At 37.6% G+C, this 23,062-nt stretch overlaps 1 protein-coding gene across 3 annotated transcripts in view; it reads left to right on the top strand.

Moving 5' to 3' along the window:
- Positions 1 to 23,062, top strand: part of ABCB7 (ATP binding cassette subfamily B member 7) — a 103,457-nt gene that overhangs the window by 28,361 nt on the left and 52,034 nt on the right. For 2 of the 3 annotated variants that reach the window (XM_004064412.5, XM_055376763.2), the window contains exons 2-3: positions 13,632 to 13,712; positions 15,489 to 15,575. In XM_004064412.5, coding sequence (XP_004064460.4) covers positions 13,632 to 13,712; positions 15,489 to 15,575 — 168 coding nt within the window. The remainder of the gene's footprint in view (positions 1 to 13,631; positions 13,713 to 15,488; positions 15,576 to 23,062) is intronic. The other variant, XM_019019707.4, reaches the window with a different exon arrangement.

Genomic DNA, 23,062 nt, shown 5'->3' with positions numbered 1-23,062 from the left:
GGTATTGCCTAGGTTTTCTTGTAGGGTTTTCATGGTTTTAGGTCTTATGTTTAAGTCTTTAATCCATCTTGAGTTAATTTTTGTATAAGGTGTAAGGAGGTGGTCCAGTTTCAGTTTTCTGCTTATGGCTAGCCAGTTTTTCCAACACCATTTATTAAATAGGGAATCCTTTCCCTATTGCTTGTTTTTGTCAGGTTTGTCAAAGATCAGATGGTTGTAGATGTGTGGTGTTACTTCTGAGGCCCCTGTTCTGTTCCATTGGTCTATATATCTGTTTTGGTACCAATACCATGCTGTTTTGGTTACCATAGCCTTGTAGTATAGTTTGAAGTCAGGTGGTGTGATGCCTCCAACTTTGTTCTTTTTCTTTAGGATTCTCTTGTCTATACGGGCTCTTTTTTGGTTCCATATGAAATTTAAAGTAGTTCTTTTGAATTCTGTGAAGAAAGTCAGTGGTAACTTGATGGGAATAGCATTGAATCTATCAATTACTTTGGGCAGTATAGCCATTTTCACGATATTGATTCTTCCTATCCATGAGCATGGAATATTTCTCCATTTGTTTGTGTCCTCTCTTATTTCCTTGAGCAGTGGTTTGTAGTTCTTCTTGAAGAGGTCCTTCACATCCGTTGTAAGTTGTATTCCTAGGTATTTTATTCCCTTTGTAGCAATTGTGAATGGGAGTTCACTCATGATTTAGCTCTCTGTTCGTCTGTTATTGGTGTATAAGAATGCTTGTGATTTTTCACATTGAATGATTGCACAGGAATGGTTGTGATTTTTGCACTTCCATTTTGTATCCTGTGACTTTGCTGAAGTTGCTTATCAGCTTAAGGAGTTTTTGGGCTGAGACCGTGGGGTTTTCTAAAGATACAGTCATGTCATTTGCAAACAGAGACAATTTGACTACCTCTCTTCCTATTTGAATAACCTTTGTTTCTTTCTCTTGCCTGATTGCCCTGGCCAGAACTTGCAATACTATGTTGAATAGGAGTGGTGAAAGAGGGCATCCATGTATTGTGCCAGTTTTCAAAGGGAATGCTTCCAGTTTTTGCCCATTTAGTATGATATTGGCTGTGGGTTTGTCATAAATATCTCTTATTATTTTGAGATGCGTTCCATCAATACCTAGTTTATTGAGAGTTTTTGGCATGAAGGGGTGTTGAATTTTATCAAAGGTGTTTTCTGCATCTGTTGAGATAATCATGTGGTTTTTTTCATTGGTTCTGTTTATGTGATGGATTACATTTACTGATTTGCGTATATTGAACCAGCCTTGCATCCCAGGGATGAAGCCAACTTGATTGTGGTGGATAAGTTTTTTAATGTGCTGCTGGATTCAGTTTGCCAGTATTTTATGGAGGATTTTCACATCCTTGTTCATCAGGGATATTGGCCTGAAATTTTCTTTTTTTGTTGTGTCTCTGCCAGGTTTTGTTATCAGGATATTGCCAACCACATAAGATGAGTTAGAGAGGAGTCCCTTTTTTTTTCCATTGTTTGGAATAGTTTTAGAAGCAGTGGTACCAGTTCCTCTTTGTACCTCGGGTAGAATTCAGCTGTGAATCCATCTGGTCCTGGACTTTTTTTGGTTGGTAGGCTATTAATTCCTGCCTCAATTTCAGAACTTGTTATTGGTCTATTCAGGGATTCAACTTCTTCCTGGTTTAGTCTTGGGAGGGTGCATGTGTCCAGGATTTTATCCATTTCTTCTAGATTTTCTAGTTTATTTGCATAGAGTTGTTTATAGTATTCTCTGATGGTAGTTTGTATTTCTGTGGAATCAGTGGTGATATCCACTTTATCATTTTTTATTGTGTCTATTTAATTCTTCTCTCTTTTCTTCTTTATTAGTGTGGCTAGTCATCTATCTATTTTGTTAATCTTTTAAAAATCCAGCTCCTGGATTCATTGATTTTTTTTTGAAGCATTTTTCCTGTCTCTATCTCCTTCAGTTCTGCTCTGATCTTAATTATTTCTTGTCTTCTGCTAGCTTTTGAATTTGTTTGCTCTTGCTTCTTTAGTTCTTTTAATTGTCATATTAGGGTGTTGATTTTAGATCTTTCCCGCTTTCTCGTGTGGGCATTTAGTGCTATAAATTTCACTCTAAACACTGCTTTAGCTGTGTCACAGCGATTCTGGTATGTTGTGTCATTGTTCTCATTGGTTTCAAAGAACTTACTTATTTCAAGCAGCCAAAACTTATGCCTGCATCTGTGAGTTTTAGAGTGTAAACTATAGCATAAGGATCTTGTATTTAAAATTTCGTTGTGTACAACATGGAAGATACAATCCTTTTTGTATGGCAGCAGTGAGTGCATTTTGAAAAGTTTGGTGGGATAATTTAAAGTTTATTTACTCTTGAAATGTTCTAGACTGAGTTGAAGGATCTAGGTGCTTCTTTTCAAGCCAGCCAGCTTTAAAAAAAAGTTAGCTCTTAAAATGCTTCTAGCAGAGCTGTCAGTTTTCTTTCTGGCATTTTGTGAAAACAAGTATTCTAGCTAGTGTATGAATTTTAGTCACCTCATGGAATTTTTTAAGTGTAGTTGAAAAGAAAAGTGGGTACTTTTAGAAAAAAAACTGACAGGTTTTCAGGGCTCATGTAGACCTGAAGAAAAATGAGAGGGAGCAAAATTAAGGCATTTTTTGTGTGTGTATCTTTTTTGGGGGGGATTGGGTAGAGTGGCTTTACCATATTTTTTGAAAAAGTCCCTTTTTTTCATTTGAGGAGCTAATTCAATTGGTTTAGGCAAAAGCAGCGTTATCAGAAATACACAGTTGGATTCTGTATCATGCCTCTGTTTAGTAAGACCACGGGGAGATAATGGAATAGGAATTAGAAACCTCAGGCTTGAGTGCCCGTAGCAGTATTAAACTAAGAATTTAAAAACAGGCAGAACAAAAAGAAATCAGTGAACACCTGAAAAGGGAGACACAAAAATGGAGTAGCAAGGAGATAAAGAGAAGACATCCATGCTGAGGGGAGCAGTAGATTGCTATCAGAAATTGTCCCAAATACCTGTTTCCCTACCTCTGAAGTAGAAATTAGCTTTCAGCATGCTAGAAAGAGACTAGATATAGATAGGCCAAAAGGAATTTAAAATTTACAAAGCCAAATACCTTTTTCAAAGTACCTTTTCTATCTAGTTTGTTAAGCAGGAATTCATTAGATATCATTTGTCAGCCCTAGAGTTGGGTTTGTGTTATATCAATGTTCTCTTAGCCTACACTTTCTGTTATAAGCAGATTATGTCTGATATATCCTACTTATGGACGGCCTGTATCAGACTTTGCTGGAATGCTTATAAAGAAAACCAGGGGGTTTGGGATATGACCTGCATATTGAGCCATACAGAATGGTCCAAGTAAATGAAAATGCTATCTTATATGAGTTTCGAATAATTTTTGAGGTAATTTAATCACCAGTGGCAATCTGACACATGCATAAAAAGTAACAAACGTAAAGGAGCATTATAGAAAAACATAATGAAATTGTCCAGCTATGGAATCGAAAGTTAAGAAATGTGCTTGAGGGTTCTCTTCCAAGTCCCCATTAGTAAATATAAGAGCAAGCAATTTCGGTATTAAACTACTGAAAGTTGAAACTGTAAAGAAGCAGAAAATATTCCAATTCTACTTTCTCAATTTCTTTTATTACATTATCTCATCATTCCAGCTGTTGTGTGGAATGTGTGATAATTTCTTCATTCTGTCCACAAACACAATAGGGTTAGGAATATTAGAAGTACTCAGAGATTCGTACCAATTTTCTAAAGATCTTGGGTTCTAATAAGCCAGCTCAATGAAATTATTGTGTCTAAAAATGTGTCCTTGGTATATTCACTCTTAATATGATAAAGAAATTTCTCTTTGTACATTCGTCCCCAAATTTCATGATCTAAAAGGAGTTGGTTCTGGAGTTTTTTCTTAACTTTTAATATTCAGCCATTGGTTTTAATTGCCCTGATTTTGGCAAATGCTTTGCAATTCTTTGTTACTCTTATTAGCAAGCAGCTTGGAATCTCACATCACTTAGCTAAAACTTATGAAGCAGTGTGCAAGTTTCTTGATGACAAAAATGTTATGATAAATGAACCTATGTGAATGGGAACAATGAAACTTCATAGAAGTTGCTTAAACAAACATAAAAAAACTTCTGTCAGGACCTTTTCTTCTGTCTTTTAAATAGGCCTTGCTGTTGGTGTTACGTACCCAGAGATGTGAACATTTGCTAGATAAAGGAAAAACTATTAGAGGTAGAGGGGAATCCCGTACATATTTTTTGTTTGTGTGTTGCTTTTTTGTGGTGGTGCTGGTGGAGATTTTTTGGTTGTTGTACTTTCTTTTGTTTTACTCTGTCATTCTCAAAATCCTTGGAGGTTGAGGGATGTTAGAAATTATTTAGAGAAGGGGTCAGCAATCAATGGCTCTTGGGCCAAATCCAGCATGCCACCTATTTTTGCAAGGCTCCTGTGCTAAGAATACTTGAAAACATTTTTTAGTGGTTGGAAAAACAATCAAGAAGAATATTTTGTGATAGATGACAATTACATGAAATTCAAATTTCATTGTTCATACATAAAGCTTTATTGGAGCACAGCCACACTTGTTCACTTGCTTATCATGTGTGGTTGCTTTCATGCTACAATGACAGAGTTGAATTGTTGTGACCGAAACGATATGCCTGTAAACCCTAAAATATTTACTGTCTGGAAAAGCGAACTCAAGAAAACAATCTCATTTACCATAGCATCAAAAAGAATAAAATACTTAGGAATAAATTTAACCAAGGAGGTGAAAGATCTGTATACTCAAAACTATGAAGCACTGATGAAAAAAATTGAAGAGGACACAAATAAATGGAAAGATTTTAATATCTTTGGATTTATGGAAAGATATTTTAATATTATAAAAATTTCCACACTACCCAACACAATCCCTATAAAAATTTCAACAGCATTTTTCACAGCAATAGAAAAAAGTCATAACATTAACATGGAACAATCGACCCCAAATAGCCAAAGCAATCTTGAGAGAGAGGAACAAAGTTGGAGGCATCACAGTTCCTAATTTCAAATTACAAAGCTGTATTAATCAAAACAGTATGGTACTGGCATAAAAACAGACACATAGACCAATGGAACAGAATATAGAGCCCAGAAATAAACCCATGCATATACATTCAACTAATCTACAAGGGTGCCAAAAGTACAAAATGTGGAAAAGATAGTCTTTTCAATAAATCATGTTGGGAAAACAGGATATCCACATGCAAAAGAATGAAATTGGGCCATTATCTTATTCATACAAAAAAACCCCTCAAAATGGATAAGAGGCTTACACATAAGCCTTAAACCCTCAAAACTCCTAGAAGAAAACATAGGGAAAGGCTCCTTGACATTACCCTTGGCAATGATTGTTTGGATATGACACCAAAAGCCCAGTCAGTGGAAGCAAAAATAAACAAGTAGGTCTAAATCAAACTAAAAAGCTTTTGTACAGCAAAGGAAACAGTCAACAAAACTATAAAGCAACCCATGGAATGGGAGAAAATATTTGCAAATCACATATCTGATAAGGGGTTAATATCCAAAATACAGAAGGAACTCACACAACTTACACACACACACACACACACACACACACCCCAATTTTAAAATGGGCAAAGGACTTGAATAGACACTTTTCAAAGAAGACATACAAATTGTCAATAGGTATGAAAAGGTGGTCAACATCACTAATGACCAGGGAAATGCAAATCAAAATCACAATGAAATATCACTTCATATCTGTTAGGATAGCTATTGCCAAAAAGATAAGAGATAAGTATTGGTGAGGATGTGGTGAAAAGGAAACCCTTGTACACTGTTGGTGGGACTCTACATTGAGAAAACCATTTTGGAAAAGTGTAGAGATTCTTCAAAATATTAAAAATAGAAATATTACATGATCCAGAAATTCCTCTTCTATTTATAGGCACAAGGGAAATGAAATCAGCATATCAAAGAGATGTCTGCATGCCCATGTTCATTGCAGCATTGCAGAATGGCTATTCCATAGGCGGGGCAGCAGCATGAGCTGCTGCTCGCCCATTTTTATGGTTATTTCTTGATTGTATGCTAAACAAGAGATGGATTATTCACACCTCCCCTTTTTAGACCATATAGGGTAACTTCCTGATGTTGCCATGGCATTTGTAAACTGTCATGGCGCTGGTGGGTGTGTAGCAGTGAGGGTGACCAGAGGTTACTCTTGTCGCCATATTGGTTTTGGTGGATTTTAGCTGGCTTCTTTACTGCAACCTGTTTTATCATCTATGTCTTTATGACCTATGTCTTGTGCTGACTTCTTATCTTATCCTGTGACTTAGAATACCTTAACTGTCTGGGAATTTAGCCCAGCAGGTCTCTGCCTTATTTTACCAAGCCCCTACTTAAGATGGAGTTGCTCTGGTTCAAATGCCTCTGACGTTTCACCCCTCCCTTTTATAAGAGAACCCTTAATCCTAAGGGTTGCAGAAGGATGAAGATCTATCTGATGCAATTTCTTCAGGCTGAATAGGGATGATGATCTTCCTGCCTAACTGTGAGGGTCTCTTGTATTCAGGGTAGAGAGGAGCTCAGTCAGAAAGCATCAGTATGTTGAGGGCCATTCTGACAAAAGGCGATATCTGGAAGGTTAATAAGTGTTTAATTTAAGATTGAGTAAACTTATTCTGCATTCCTGCACAAAGAGTACAACAATATATTCCACAACAGTAAAGCAAAATAAGCAAAATTATCCCAAGTAAACTAAATTAGAAGGCTTTCAAGGAACTGTGCAACTCTTGGAACCAAGTTGATGTGGGGTTGCTAGCTGATTCCAGTGTGTCCAGAATAGAATACTGATCTTGATTTTTGTATTACCCATCCCTCTTGTTTCTTCTGAGTAGCAGCCAGAGATCACTGGTTGGCTCACAGGAACAAGCAGTCAGTCTAAATTGCAGAAAACACTCTAAAACAACTGTTGTGACTAGAATATAACAACAAGTATACCATAGTTCTTGAAACATAATTTTTTTTCTCTCCAGTCTCCGATTTTTACTAAAGATAAATCATGGTAAGACTGATTTGCTTTATTATGCTTGGCCTGATTATTTGTATAATGTCCAACAAGAATAATTATTTTTTTTTACATAGACTTTTTTTGTTTTTTTTGAGACAGAGTCTTGCTGTGTCGCCTAGGCTGCAGTGCAGTGGCACGATCTTGGCTCATTGCAACCTCCGCCTCCTGGGTTAAAGTGATTCTCCTGCCTCAGCCACCAGAGTAGCTGGGATTACAGGCACATGCCACCATACCTGGCTAATTTTTGTATTTTTATTAGAGACGGGGTTTCGTCGTGTTGGCCAGGCTGGTCTCAAACTCCTGACCTCAAGTGATCCGCCCACCTCAGCCTCCCAAAGTGCTGGGATTACAGGTGTGAGCCACCATGCCCAGCCTACATAGGCTTTTTAAATTGGCTTTGATGGAACTCTGCTTCATAAGGAATCTTAGAGAAGACTTTTTTAAAGCCAAACCCAGTCATGGGTTTGTACCCTCAAATGCCTATCAGTTGTTTAAATTCCTTTCCTCTTGAGGTCCCAGGATAATCTGGGGCTCCTGGGCCTGTCAGAAAGCGACATTCTTTACTTACCATAGGTTAGGAACCCTGCACAGGAACTGTGTAGACAAGGTATGAGGCCAGTTTTCCCAGGGGGCTTTTATTGACTCTGTAAGTCAAGTTACATTCCTTAAAGGAAAGCATGCCATTCCAGTCAAAGCCTTGGTAAAATAACCAGTTTCTCCAATTGTGTCCTGTTGCAAAATAAAACAGTTTATTTTTATTTATTTATTTATTTATTTTTGAGATGAAGTCTCACTCTGTTGCCCAGGCTGGAGTGCAGTGGCATGATCTTGGCAACCTCCACCTCCCAGGTTCAAGTGATTCTCCTGCCTCAGCCTCCCAAGTAGCTCGGATTACAGGCACCCACCACCACACCTGGCTAATTATTGTATTTTTAGTAGAGACAGGGTTTCACCATTAGCCAGGCTGGTCTCAAACTCCTGACCTCAAGTGATCCACCCACCTTGACCCCCCAAAGTGCTGGGATTACAGGCGTGAGCCACCATGCCCAGCCAAGAAAACAGTTTCTTATTGCACTTATGCAAATTACTATATTTCCATAAATTAAGAATACTCAAAAGTAGTTTCCAAATTTTGGAAAAATCAGGTAGAGAGAAACATATATGCTCCAAATTTTGTTTACAGGAGTATATTTTGCTCAATTGCTACAAGCTGTAAATAGCTTAAAAGTTTTCTGGACTCTGAAAAATAAAACAAAGGATCAGCAGCATTTTAAGCAAAGTAAAAAAGATTACTTCAGTCTTGTATTAGTTCAGTACATTCAGTTCACTCCTATTCTGTTTGATATTCATAAACATTTTAGCTTTCCATGAGAGTCCTAAAAGTTTTTTTCTCTATTCTAATTTCATAATCTGCAAAGTTATCAGACACCTGCATTTAAGAACACCTGTCAAAGTCATATAGCTGACTATAAACCACCTTTTGAAGAGGATCAGAACAAGACAATTGTCTGTGGATATTAAAAAGTCTTAGGACAGCCACTATTCAAGGAAATTTTGGTTACTTCTGTGGCATACAATTGTACATAATAATTATAACTATTAATAACATACACGAAGTTATAGCAGGATTATAGGAGTTTTACATAATTTTGGAACAGAGATCAGTAACATATTTATATAAATACAGCCCAAAGAAAGCCAAATACCATTTCATATTTGCCAATGCTTCCTGTATGATTTTTATACTAAATGAGCCAAATTTCACCATTGCATTTGTGCATTATTGATGTCAAACCCAATTCCTAACAAAACCTTATAGACGTTATCTACCCAATTTTAATGTTTGACCATAAGGTAAGATTCTCATAAACCTTTTATAACCCTTTACAAAAATTTTTGTTAAACAGTAGATAAGTGCTCTAAGAAAAACCTGTTGTACTTTTATTCCACTGTTCAACTTACGGAAAAACCGAATAATACCCCCTTTAACTTTAGCCAGTATGTCACACACATAATTTTTTTTACAGGATTAATTTTTCACAAACCTTCCACAACTTGCTCAGACTTTCAGCTTTATCCTAACTTAAAACAATCCTTTAACCCTTTAATCTAGGCAGAAAAATCCTTATTTCCATGCTTTCTTGTAATCTTTTACCAAAAACTCATTTCACTTTCTTTGCACACCTTGCATGTAAAACTGTTTCTATTTCCCAAAGATTACTTAAGTCATGTGAACTAAGTCATTACACTTTTTACTTTTCTGACAAAATGTTTGATCTAAACTTTTGTTATTATTAAACCAATTAATCAAAGCTCTTTTAGATATAAGCATCATACACACAACAAATATAAATACACAGACAGAAGATCCTGTAGCTGTAAGGTTCTTCATTCGCCAGTTTTTAAGTTTCTCTTTAAAGCCTAAAGTTTCTAGGGTGTAATAAGCAGGCACAGCTGGAAGGCAAAACAGATCTCCAGAAATTAAGGGTCCCATTTTATACCAGATCCTGGATCCCAAAAAGGGAATCAGCTCATCCCCATGGGAGTGTTATCTCTCAGTGGGGGATGGGGACATCTCCATACTTCCTAGGTGGCTAAGAGCATGCTTCTCTGATCCAAACCTGCAGAGCAGAGCTGAGTATTTCCCCATAACTGCCATTAGCTGTCCTCAAAAGTATATTTCCTATTTAGTTATTACACACCAAAGTTCTCTCGTAATGCAAATTAATTTCTGTCACCCCCTGCCAAAAGTAAAAAATATCAGATAATGGAATGCAAAATGGAACAGAGCCTTAGATTTTGAGAGGAATCTTATCTACTTTTGATTCCTGAAGTTTCATGAGTAAAACAGAGGTTTATTCCAAAACGGGATCTGTGGCACTTCCTCTTTTTTCCTAAGGAGTCCCAGGCTGTTAGAACTTGAATATCTGCTTTTAATTAAGCTGACTTTTAACCACAGTGCTCTTTAAAAAAAAAAAAAAGGCCTTTTAAATTTCTTATTATCAGACTTTAGCCGGCTGATATTTCTGGCTTTTAAACTTTACCAAAAGTAACTTCACAGGTGCTCAGAGAAAGGAAAAATTCAAGAAAGGCACACAGTTAACAAACCAGAAAGTGGTCATTCCCTAAGCCAGGAATTGAGTCCTGCACCCAGGCTGCCATTGTGATGGCAGAGACCAAAAGAAAACACTGCCACGTAGTTACAAGGTCAAGCTCCCAAGGACGTGACTGACCAGTTTGCTGGGCTGTCTTGAACAGTAGGCTTATGGGATCCTAAGCCCATGTTCTATCTTAAGGTACTCCTCTTTAGGACAGAATGATACAGAAAGACAAATTCATAGCACAAAGTATAACAGATTCACTACAGCTTAAGACTAGCTTCACAAATCCTTTTTCCAATTAATCAGAATTTTACAGAGGAGCTAAACAGTGATTTTTACCATTCATTCAACCAGTTCACACAGAGAGAGAAAGGAAAGGAAAGGGAGAAAAGTATTGCCTCCATTGGGAGGGGAAGGCAAAGAGCTCAGGGAGGCCAGAGAAAGACCCACCCATTGCAGCGACACTGAAGAGTTCAGGTGGCCACTTGCCAGTAGCAAAGGGATTTTTTCCAGCAGTCCCATCAGCTCTCAAGTTTCCCGTTTTGGGGAGGAAAAAAGTCCCCATATCCCATGGTCCTGTACATGCCTAATCCTGTCATCCATAGCCATCAGCAAAAAGTGCAAGACAGATTAATCCAAATAGAGTAGCAGTTAACATCCCATAGTGCCAAACCTGTTCTCAGCTGAGAGGGACTTTACTGAAAGGGGCCTCTAACCCCCTAAATCTTAGGAAGGACCCTAACCTTCCTAAGTTGGGCCTCGAACCCAAGGTCATTCAAGCGTCCTTGCTTTTTATTGAGAGGAGCCTTTAACCCTGTCTTAGGAGAAACTCTAACACTCCTAAGTTGGGCCTCTAACCAATCCCATTCTTTACCTGCATATATGCACCCGACCTACCCAAAGTCAGTCAATTGGTGTGCGCAGGTGATTTTCCTTTGGGTCAGGGGTTTCTTTAGTATAGTCCCTTTGGTGGTCTCCGGAAATATACTACTGGACCTCACCACTTACCCAAAGTTAGCCTTTAGGTCTAGGGTTTCCTCAGTATTGTCTCTTATGTGGTTGCCAGAAAGATGTTACTGGAAAGGGGTCCTGATCCAGACCCCAAGAGAGGGTTCTTGGATCTCATGCAAGAAAGAATTCAGGGCAAGTCCTTAGAGAAAAGGGAAAGCAAGTTTATTACGAAAGTAAAGGAATAAAAGAATGGCTATTCTGTAGGCAGAGCAGATTTTTATGGTTATTTCTTGATTATGTGCTAAGCAAGTACATAATCAAGGTGGATTATTCTTGCCTCCCCTTTTTAGACCATATAGGGTAACTTCCTGATGTCGCCATGGTATTTGTAAACTGTCATGGTGCTGGTGGGAGTGTACTAGTGAGGATGACCCAAGATTACTCTTGTCGCTATCTTGGTTTTGGTGGGTTTTAGCCAGCTTCTTTACTACACAACCTGTTTTACTAGCCAGGTCTTTATGACCTGTATTTTGTGCCGACCTCGTAGCTCATCCTGTGACTTAGAATGCCTTAACCACCTGGAAATGTAGCCCAGCACGTCTCAGCCTTATTTTACTAAGCCCCTACTCAAGATGGAGTTGCTCTGGTTCAAATGCCTCTGATACTTTGGGAGACACTTGACCCGAGAAGCAGATTTTTTCCTCACTAAATTGTTGGTAGATTTCAAAAAGGTGTGTGTCCATTTTGCAGATGTCCGTGTGGTATTTCACATGGAGAGATTCTTTATTCTGCCTTCTTTCAGCTCCACTTTTGAAACGTTACCAAGGATAAAGTGGCCTCAAGGAAACTTTGATTGGAGTTGCAAACTAAAGAGTATCTGAGACAGGTCTCAATTTACAGGTTTATTTTGCTAAGGTTAAGGACCATGGCACATGACACAACCTCAGGAGGTCCTGAGAACATGTGTCCAAGTTGGTTTGGTTATAGCTTGTGTTTATACAATGGGGGCGGGGGGCTTGGGGTGGTGCGACTTCCAGGTCATAGGTTGAAAGAGTTAAGCCCGGCCTGAAGAGTTGAATTCAGCTTAAAGAAATGCTTGAGTTTGAACAGCGGCTTGTGGAATCCAAGGTTCTTCTCATGTAGATGAAGCTTTCAGGTCGCAAGCTTCAGAGATAAAGATGGTGAATGTCTCTTATCAGACCTTAAAAGGTGTCAGACTTTCCAGAAAAGACTTAATAAGGGAAGGAGATTCTCTACAGAATGCAAATTTCCCCCACAAGAGACAGATTCATAGGGCCATTTCAGAATATGTCAAAGAAATATATTTTGGGATAAAATACTTTGATTTCCTTCAGGGCCTGTTAATCTGTCATATGATACTATAGCAGTCAGGTTGGAATTTGGCATGTCATTGCCACAAATTCTGCTTTATCACTCTTAAGATCGCTGTTTTAATGTTAATGCTGGTCAGTTGTTTCTGAACTCCAAAGGGAAGAGGGTATATTGAGGCATGTCTAATTCTGCCCCGACCCCCCCCCCCCCCCCCACACACACACACACACAAAACCAGCATCATGGCCTGAACTAGACTTCCAGGTTTCTTTGGGGTCCCCTTGGCCAGGAGGGGGGCCATTCAGTTGGTTGGGGGACTTAGTAGCATTTTACTTTTGGCTTACAGAGTCCATCATCTGGTTACATAGAATCGTTTGTCAAAACTGATCTTGTGACCAGTATATAAATTTAGCATTCCGATTAAGACGAAAGAAGGCACAGAAACAAGATGTGGAGCATAATAAAATACAGTAAAGAGATAACAAAAGAGGAGTATTTGAAAAGAGCATAAAAGCCATTTAAGAAAGAAATTGGGTTGAAGACTTTAGGTGATTTAAGAAGCAAAGACCAAAAAAAAAAAAAAAAAAAAAAAAAGAAAAGAGACAGAAACCAGAAAGAAAGGGGATGAAAAGAAAGTACAATTTGACATTTATAATGGGTAATACAATTTACTTCATACCAGGACCACAAATTTTATTTTTGTCGGTTTTTTTTTTTTTTTTTTTGAGACAGAGTCTCGCTCTGTTGCCAGGCTGGAGTGCAGTGGCGTGATCTCGGCTCACTGCAACCTCCACCTCCTGGGTTGAAGCGATTCTCCTGCTTCAACCTCCTACAGGCGTACGCCACCACGCCCAACTAATTTTTATATTTTTGGTAGAGACGGGGTTTCACCATGTTGGCCAGGATGGTCTCGATCTCCAGACCTCGTGATCCGCCCGCCTTGGCCTCCCAAAGTGCCGGGATTATAGGCGTGAGCCACCAGGCCCGGCCTATTTTTTGTCTTTTTAGGCATACGTTAAAAGCATAATCATCTCTCCAATATGGCTATGGTTTTAATTTTCTGTGTGTTTATGAACAAAGGAAATAATCTTTGAATATTAAGTGTCCACTCTGAAACTTCCCCCTACTTTTTTTCCTTGTCAGCAGATTCCAGAGTCATTAAAAAGTATCACATGGCAGAGATTGGGAAAAGGCAATTCAGGACAGTTCTTAGATGCTGCAAAGGTAAGATTGAGCAAACATGTCTACATATAGCTAGGAAAAACCTGTAAACCCTTGGAGCATTTCCCAATTTATACTACATACTTTACATCTCCCTTTTTGTGTTTTTCTAAATGCTGACAAGATGAATAAGAAGGTATGTTTCTGCTTCTGGAAATGCAGAGAGAAGTCTTGATGTTTTCTACCCCTGGAAAAATCTATCTGAATCTCTTGAATCAGTGTCAACTAAAGTAATATTTTCAGAAAGCTTTTATAAATGTAATAGCAACTTGTTGACACTTAAATTTATCCTGTTAATTTATATCTGATATGTGAAATGCTTTATGTTTTTTAATGTTACCAATGTTCAGATAGTAGAAATACCAAGGGATTCTAAGCTTATTAGAGCCCATGAGGTAGGTAGTGCTGAGTTTACATGTTGATGAGGTTATTTTTCATTGCTAATATAAGTGAAAGACATCTTTAAAAATTCTCAGTGCTTTAAAATGAGACCCATAAATCTCCGTGATAGAAAAGACTAGAAAATTAGAAGACAGTCTAAATTTTGGGTATTTTGTTTTTCTTTCTGATTAGTAATTATTTGCCATTAAGATACAAAGCATTGTTCTAATTTATGCAGAGGCTGTAGAAATGAATTATATTTTCCATTATTAAAGTGTTAAGGGGAAAATGTGCTTAGTTTTCTTATTGTCTATGACACCACTAAGTTTATTTCTATTTTAGTCTTTTGTTTTGTTGAAGACCTCACTGTCTTGTGTGGTATTCACCAGACCCCTTGATAAAACTTGTTGCTCAATCTTTTAGAGGAAAAAATGGCACAAAGAGACATTGTCAGACCAAGAATTACCTTTTGATGTTTTCCTTTTACAAAGTGCTTTGAGATTATTGATCCAAAAATCAATATCCTGTTTATGGCAATCACTTTTTCTATCTCAACTGGTGAGAGCAAGAAGGCAGTTTTTGCTTTTTGTAACTCCATTTTCATAGCTTGGCCCAGAGCTGATATTGCTATGCTATGTATGATATTGATACGCATTTGTGTTTGTAAAGAACTGTGCCCTTGTTCATTAATTATTGATTATTATAGCTACTGAAAAATCATCTAATCCAACAAGTATTGAAACTTACCTTGCCCGTGTGTAAGATACTGTGGTATGTTCCATGGGAGATACAAAGATAAAAGACACTGTCTCTGATCTTCAGAAATTTATCGTGTAATAAGAAAGGCAAAACAGTGTATGCAAATGACTACAATATAGGCATAAGACAGACTGTGGGATATTAAAAAATACCTTGTTTCTAAATGTATATATGAGCAAGTACAACAAGAAAAAGAATCAGTTGTTTAAAATTAAATGTATTAACTATAAAAAAGAAATGTATACACAAGGAAAGCAAGTGAGATATAAATTAACTGCATATTATACTTGCTTGCCAATAATGGAATAAGAGATTATCGGCACTATAGTAGTGAATGACACTGGGAAAGCCAGTATAAGTCAAGTAGAAGTGTAAAACAGGTTAAATCCTTTAAACGTGAGTTTCAAAAGCTATTTAGAGAAAGTGACTTCAGTATGAGTTTGTTGTATCTTAATATTTTTAACATAAATTTAGCTATAAGTTAATTGTGGAGGTGTTTTGCTTTACTATGCCAGACTAAATACTATACCTGTGAATTTGTTTTGGAAACGTTCATTAGATTAGACTGTTCAAGCCAAATTTTGAAACATCTGAAATTCTGTAATAGCTAACGGACTGCTTGGTATCATCTTCAATTAGGCTCTCCAGGTATGGCCACTGATAGAAAAGAGGACATGTTGGCATGGTCATGCAGGAGGAGGACTCCACACAGACCCAAAAGAAGGGGTAAGAGCCAGTAACAAGTAACTGGAAATTCTTGATGATTGTCCTTGCACAGAAGATACATGTATTTAAGATTATAATATCCTAGAATATTTTGATTGACTCATCTAACTGCATGTTCTCTAATGAAAAAAAAACATATTAATTGACCATAGTTTATAGATGATATTTTCTCGGACTTAAAGATTTATGATTGACTAAAAAAGAAAAGTTATTTATCCACCTAAATGTTTTAGTTCTTTAAAATAGCATCATTTGAGGTTGTTATGCAATCTAGCCTTATAATAAGTAAGCAAATTAGATTTAGCACCTGAAAAACAATTTGTGTGTGTGCGTGTGCTTCAAGGTTAATGTTTCCCCTTCTATACACTTAGAGAAATCCTAGAATATCCCCTAGCTTCATGGTAAATCCTCTATCTACCTGATCCACCTAGTTATCCATATTCTTTATCATTATTATTATCATTATACAGACATGCTAAGCAGTAGGGCTGTTGAAATAGAAAGACTTGCACTATTTATTTTTTCTCAGTAAGTGAAAAATGTCATTGGAATACTGTTATACAGTATTACATCTGGCCCTTTTTCTCTGAGCTTGCCTTTATTTTCTTCCTCTGGCTTTACCCAATCAGTATATACATGTTATTTCTAAGTAGAAATGATATTTTCAGGGTTGGTGGTCAAGTGAACAAATTTTATGTAAAAGTACTCTTTAAATTGCAAAGAGAGAAGTAAATGTTAATTATTTTATTGATAAAAAGTGATTGGCAGGAAACAGTTTTCAGTGCTTTTTTCCATTCTTTGATTCCTAGTACAGTTCTTTCAAGGAACTCAAAACACTTCACATTCATGTTTCTGTCCCATTTTTGTACATTATCCTTCATAGCTGATTTTTAAAACTGCAAAGTATCATAAAATAAAATTTTAAAATATTAACCCAAATAGTGAGATTTGTTTATCTTTGCATTAGTCTTTGGTATGATATTTGCCAGTTTTCAGGATCATCTGTCACCAAGGCCTCTTAAGGATAGTTGCTAATAATCTAAACACAACCAAAAACATGTTGACTTAATAAAGGAGAAGCAGCTACTTCTTTTAGGCTCAAGCAGTATAAACTTCAAGACAGTTTCTTTCTGCTCCAGTAAAATAAAGCAACACTCATCGTAATACTTTATAGTTAGTCTGTAGCCCTTTGTTTGTTTTCCCTGGCCACCTTTGTATTAGTTTAGCCTTTTTATCGAATTGGAATCATAGAATCATATAGATTGGAGACCATGTCAGAAAAGAAATAGTGTGGAGTTGTAGTTAAGAGCTTGAGCTCTGGAGCCAGACTGCCTGGATTTGAATTGTGGCTCCATCACTTGCTAGTAGAATGACCTTGATCTAGTTACTTAATCTCTGTGTGCTTCAGTTTCTTCATCTGTAAAATGGAGATGATAATTTTGAAGGGGATTTAAATGAGTTAACTCCTCACACCATGTTAAAGCTCTTAAATAGTGCTTGACACATAGTAAGTGCTCAATAAATTTTAGCTGCTGTTGTTATAATGTGAGATTGTAAGGCCTGTCCTCTACCATAATCCATTTATTTAAAAAGTATATATTGAATACCTTCTTTGTGCTAAACTCTGTGTTAAGTACTGGAGATATACAAGACAAAATCTCTGCTGTCTAGAAACTTAACAACATGGCAGAATATGTAAACTGCCATGTAGAAGTTTTATCACTGTGACAAATAATAGATTTTACCTTATAACCAACTGAAATCTGTAGTGCTTTACTTTTTGTGTGCTTGTTTATAGAGAAGGGATCTCTCTATGTTGCCCAAGCTGCTCTCGAACTCCTGGGCCCAAGCAATCCTCCCACCTTAGCCTCCCAGAGTAGCTGGGACTACAAGTGTGCACCACCAAACCCAGCTTTGCTTCGCTTTTTATTCATTTACATGTGTGTGTTCTTAACAGCTAACAATGAGTATTAATAATGCTGCTTGGAAATTATTTAAATCATCCGTTTATATAGCATGGGATCATAAAGGGTTTGTGAAAAAGGAGTGGCAATTTCAGTATTTGAAAACTCCAGTTTTTAAAGTAGATGAATTAAGGAATTGTTTTATAATAGAATCCCCAGATTTTTAAAGGATTTTGGAGCTTTATTCCTGCATTTAAATTTTTATTTATATGCTGCTTTGAGGAGGCATCTGCTAGTAAATTTAGTTAGCCATGTATCTTAATAAGGACACAAATAATGAAGACCCTAATGAAAGGATTCTTTCTGAGATTTTGCTTGACATACTCTTTTTTATGTTAGAAACACATTCTTATTGATTGGACACAGTCAGAAGCTAGTAGTTTTTAAAGAGAAATTTTCACTTACTTAAGCAATTGGAGAGCTTGATGTAATCAGAAGAAGTGAAACAGTAACTTGGAATATTAAAAATTGGTATTAAAACTTGGAGTAACTTGGAGGATTAAAAATTGGAAGATTGGGAAGAGACTTGTTAAAATGAGTGGACACATTAGACCAGTGGGCAAGCATACCTGGATGACATGGTGAGGCTGTATTCTAGCTCTGATTTCATACATAATCAAATAGCCTTATGATCTTCATTTGATTTCTAAAATTGTCTTTCCTTTGGGATAGAAAATTCATTGACTGGCCAACTTGAATATCAGTCTGGCGGGTAGTTCTTTTTATTGTAAATTATTAAATGGACTGTAAAATACAAATCCATCTTATATGTAGCATAATCCATTTAAGGAAAGGGTCTGATCACCACCGAATAAGTTCTTCATTGAACTTTCAGACCAACAAAGCTCGGAAAACAAACCCTGAAGTATAATGTAACAAAAATTGTAAAGCCTTTCCTGACAACTCATACATATTTTCTTCTCTTATCCCAAATTCACTATATGTATCTCTCCAACAACACAATAAAAATTTTCCAGTTACACTCTGGATTTTTTAGACATCGACTGAACTCACTAGTTTTTGACCTTCTTTTTATAAATCCATTGTTGTCTTTAATAGTACTGAAGTGGTTTGTTCCTTTTATTGCAGTTGTTGGGTTGAGGAGACAGTTCTTTTCTCTGGATAGTTTGCTTATCCCTGAAATTATGGACACTTCCAAATTTTCTTCTAGATTGGTTCTTTAGGGAGAAAACCTTCAGGCTATAGCTCATATTTTTACAAAACAGCATTCCAATTTTTTTGTGTGTTTTTTAGTTCCTCACTACAAGTTTTGTCCCCAAGTAGTTTCTTTCAAAATCAGTCCCTTGATTCTATGAGGTATTACATTTCTTGCTTTTAGAATTTAGGAATGTCTGTAAAACCAGAATTCTTAGAGAAATTCCTCATCGGCTAAGGAAAAGGTGATTCTTCTACCTTTATCAAAAGATCATTTTTTTTTCTTACTCTTCATTTTCTTATCAAGGGCCACTGGGCTTCACTCCCTTGAAAAGAACGAGCAATGGATAGAAAAATAGGCTCTTGCTTCAGTGCTTGACCTTTCCTGGTGAGAAATAGAAACTTACTTACCTGAGAAACAGAATGTGTATTCAATTTATTAATATACAGTTATCTTTAATATCTGAAAATTCTACCAAATGAGCTGCTCCAGCTGTTTTGGTTTTTTATTCTCAGGCCTTGTCTACATCGTTATTAGGTATAGCTGTTCACTTGTAGTACATTTGGCCATGAGGCAGTGCTTCTCTTCCTCAGATCACACTGTCAAACTGAGCACTGTCAATTCATAAGAAGTATAATTTGTGGCTTTCCAGTTACACCCTACTGAGTTTGGTACTTTCAGTTTTATTTGTGTACTTATTTATTTATGTATTTGTTTTTGACCCACCATACTGTGATTGTGCTATTTCATTGTATAGATGTTCTTTTCATTATTTCTTACCTGTCCAGCCTCATGAAGCTTATGAAGCTGTATGTTAATACCAAATAAGTAAATATTTAAAAATCTGTCAAAAGTTGTGGTGATTTAATTAATTATTAGGTATTGCCTCTAGGATATTAATAAGAATTTCCCATCATGTGTTTGAAAATATACATTAATTAATTAATGGAATAAGTATTTAGTGAGTATTTCTGGTATCAGTCAAGTTTCTTTTTCTTCTGATTTTTTTCTCTTGGGCCACCTCGTTTTCAGTTGCTTTCAGCTTCTCTCAGCCCTCTGTCATTTCCGAACTTTTTCTTCTAAAGTCATTTCTGAAAAAAAGTAAATAAAATTTTGTTACTATTCCAAGATCTTAGTGACTCTATCTGAATTTATTTCTTTGTTACTATTGTTGGTTTTTTTTTTCTGGATCTAATTGCTTCCTTTAACTATGACTATCTAATTCCAATATATAGTTGAGATTTTCTAAAAACTTTAATTCCTCATACTAATAGAGTACTAGTTTTACATTGCAGTGGGGCTTTAAATTTGAGGCATGTTGTATATTCTGATAGCAGAGGAGGAACAGGTTCTCACCGAGGATCTGCTGTAACCACTCCCTGGCTACTGCCTATGTTTGGTAAGTCCCTGGGACTATGCAGTCAGCAGGTGGCAAAGCCAGCCAGGCCCACATTCTTTGCCAGCCAGGCCCATGTTCCTCCTCTCTGGGCAGCGAGTTCCCCCAGGCCTTGCATGGGTCCAGAGGTGCTGTCTGTGAGTCAGGAACTAGGGTCAAAAACCTTAGAAGTCTGCCAGGTGTTCTGTTATACTGAGGCTGAGCCGGCATTCATACCACAGGATGCAGTCCTTCCCACTCCTCTCCCCTTGCCAAAGTCAGAGGAGCCTCACTCTGTAGCCACAGCCACCACAGGTCACGGAGAGTACTGCCAGACTACCCCCAATGTCCCCTAAAGGCCCAAGGGCTCTTCAGTCAGCTTGTGGTAAATGCTGCCTGGCCAGAGACTCACCCTTCAGGGCAGTGGGCCCCCTTCTGGCCCAGGGCAGGTCTAGAGATGCTGTCCAAGAGTCAAATCCTATAATCCGGTACCATCCAGTGCCTGCTTGGTGCTATACCCCTCTGTGGCTGTGCTGGTACCTAAGGTGCAAGACAAAGTTCCCTTCACTTTCCCCCCTGCTTTTCTCAAGCAGAAGGAGCTTCACACCTAGCCACCACGGGTGGCAATGTACCGAGTCTCACCTGAAGCCAGCAATTCTCAGAGGCTCACCTTTGATGTAGTAACTGTGTATCACTTCTGGTTATTCAGGGCCCAAGGGCTCTTCAGTTAGCAGGTGATGAGTGTTGGTAGGACTGGGTCCTTCCCTTCAAGGCCGTGGATTCCCTTGTGGCCTAGGGCATGTCTAGAAATGGGTCCAGGAGCTAGGGCCTGGAATGGGGCCCTCACGACTCTCACAGTTGCCCTATCCTGTTGTTGCTTAGCTGATATCCAAGATGCAAGATAAAGTCCTCCCCACTCTGCCCTCTCCTCACGTGGAAGGAAGGGATCTGTTTGGGAGCAGTGGCTGTACAACCTGGGGTGAGGGGAGAGCAATGCCAGCACTCCCTTAGCCACCCCAGCTGGTGTCTCAGTAGGTTGTGTGACCCTCGCCCTCAGCCCACCATCTCTGGGCCCAGTTCAGTACTAGGGCTCACCTGTTAGTTGCAGTCTTTATGGCTTAGACTGCCTTTCAAGCTTATTTAGAGCACAAAGCACTTTAGCCTGCAGGGGCAGGGTTTATGGGATCGATTACTCCCTTCTGGCTAGGGCTGGTTTAAATGCTTCCTCTGCCGAGGGGCATCAGCTGAGTTTCGTCCTGTTTCTGGTTTTCCTTTCTGCTCTAACAGGACAGCACTGAGTTCAGCACCTCACAGTTGCGGTGCTCTCCCGCTTCCAGCACCCAGAGATGCTCTCCACACCACACCACTGCTTCTGCGGTGTCAGGGAGGGGTGGTGTCAGCAATTTAGGACTGTTTTTTCTATCTCTTCAGTGACTCAGCAATACGGCATTAAAATCGGGTACTATGAGGGCTCACCTGATTTTTGGTTCTTATGAAGGTGTTTTTTCTGTGTAGATAGTTGTTAAATTGGTGTCCTTGAAGGGAAGGGGGATGATTGGTGGAGCCTTATAGTCCACCATCGTGCTCTGCGTCCCTTGATGATACTCTATACCACATATTCTTTATTCACTCATCTGTTGATGGACATTTAGGTTGATTCCATTACTTTGCTAGTATGAATTGTGCTGTGGTAAACATATGAGTGCAGGTGTATTTTTTATATGATTTGTTTCCCTTTAGGAAGATACCCAGGAATAGGATCACTGGATTGAATGGTAGTTTTATTTTTAGCTCTTTGAGAAATCTCCGTACTGTTTTCCATAGCAGTTGTACTAATTTCCATTACCACCAACAGTGTATAAGCATTCCCTTTTCTCTACATCCTCACCAACATCTGTTGTTTTTTAATTACTACATCCTCACCAACATCTGTTGTTTTTTAATTATTTAATAATAGCCATTCTGACTGGTGTAAGATGGAATCTCATTGTGGTTTTAGTTTGGATTTCTTTGATGATTATTGATGTTGAACATTTTTTCATATGTTTGTTGGCTGCTTATATGTCTTCTTTTGAAAACTATCTGTTCATGCCTTTAGCTCACTTCTTGATGGAGTTACTTGTTTTTTTCTTGTTGAGTTCTTTGAGTTCCTTTTAGATCCTGGATATTAGTTCTTTGTTGGGTGCATAGTTTGCAGATATTTTCTCCCATTCTGTAATTTTTCTATTTAATCTGTTAATTATTTATTTTGCTGTATAGAATCTTTTTCATTTGAGTCCCATTTGTCTGTTTTTACTTTTGTTATCTGTGCTTTTGCAGTCTTAGTCATAAATTCTTTACCTAGGCCAATGTCTAGAAAAGTTTTTTCTAGGTTTTCTTCTAGGCTTTTTATAGTTAGATCTTAGTTAATTTTTGTTTTTAGTGAGAGATATGGGTCCAGTGTCATTATTCTGTATGTGACTATCTGATTTTCCCAGCAGTATTTATTGAATAGATTGTCCTTTCCCCAGTATATACTTTTGTCAACTTTGTCAAAGATCTGTTAGTTGTACATATGTGGCTTGCTTTCTGATTGATTTATATGTGTATTTTTATACCAGTACAGGCTGTTTTGGTTATTGTAGCCTTGTAGTATAATTTGAAGTCAGATAATGTGATACCTCTTGCTTTATTCTTTTTGCTTAGGATTGTTTTGGGTATTCTGCCTCTTTTTTGGTTCAATATGAATTTTAGAACAGTTTTTTCTAATTCTGTGAAAAATGACATTAGTAGTTTGATAGGAATAGTGTTGAATCTAAATTGCTTTGGACAGTATGGTCTTTTTAACCATATTGATTCTTTCAATCCTTGAGTTTGTTTTTCCATTTGTTTGTGTCATCTATGACTTCTTTCATCAGTGTTTTATAGTTCTTCTTGTAGACATCTTTCAACTCATGGGCTAAATGTATTTCTAGATATTTTATTTTCTTGTAGTTATTGTAAATGAGATTGA

The sequence above is a fragment of the Gorilla gorilla genome, chromosome X, assembly GCF_029281585.2.
Source record: "Gorilla gorilla gorilla isolate KB3781 chromosome X, NHGRI_mGorGor1-v2.1_pri, whole genome shotgun sequence".
Classification (NCBI taxonomy): Eukaryota; Metazoa; Chordata; class Mammalia; order Primates; family Hominidae; genus Gorilla; species Gorilla gorilla.
This window is presented reverse-complemented; position numbering and strand designations above follow the sequence as displayed.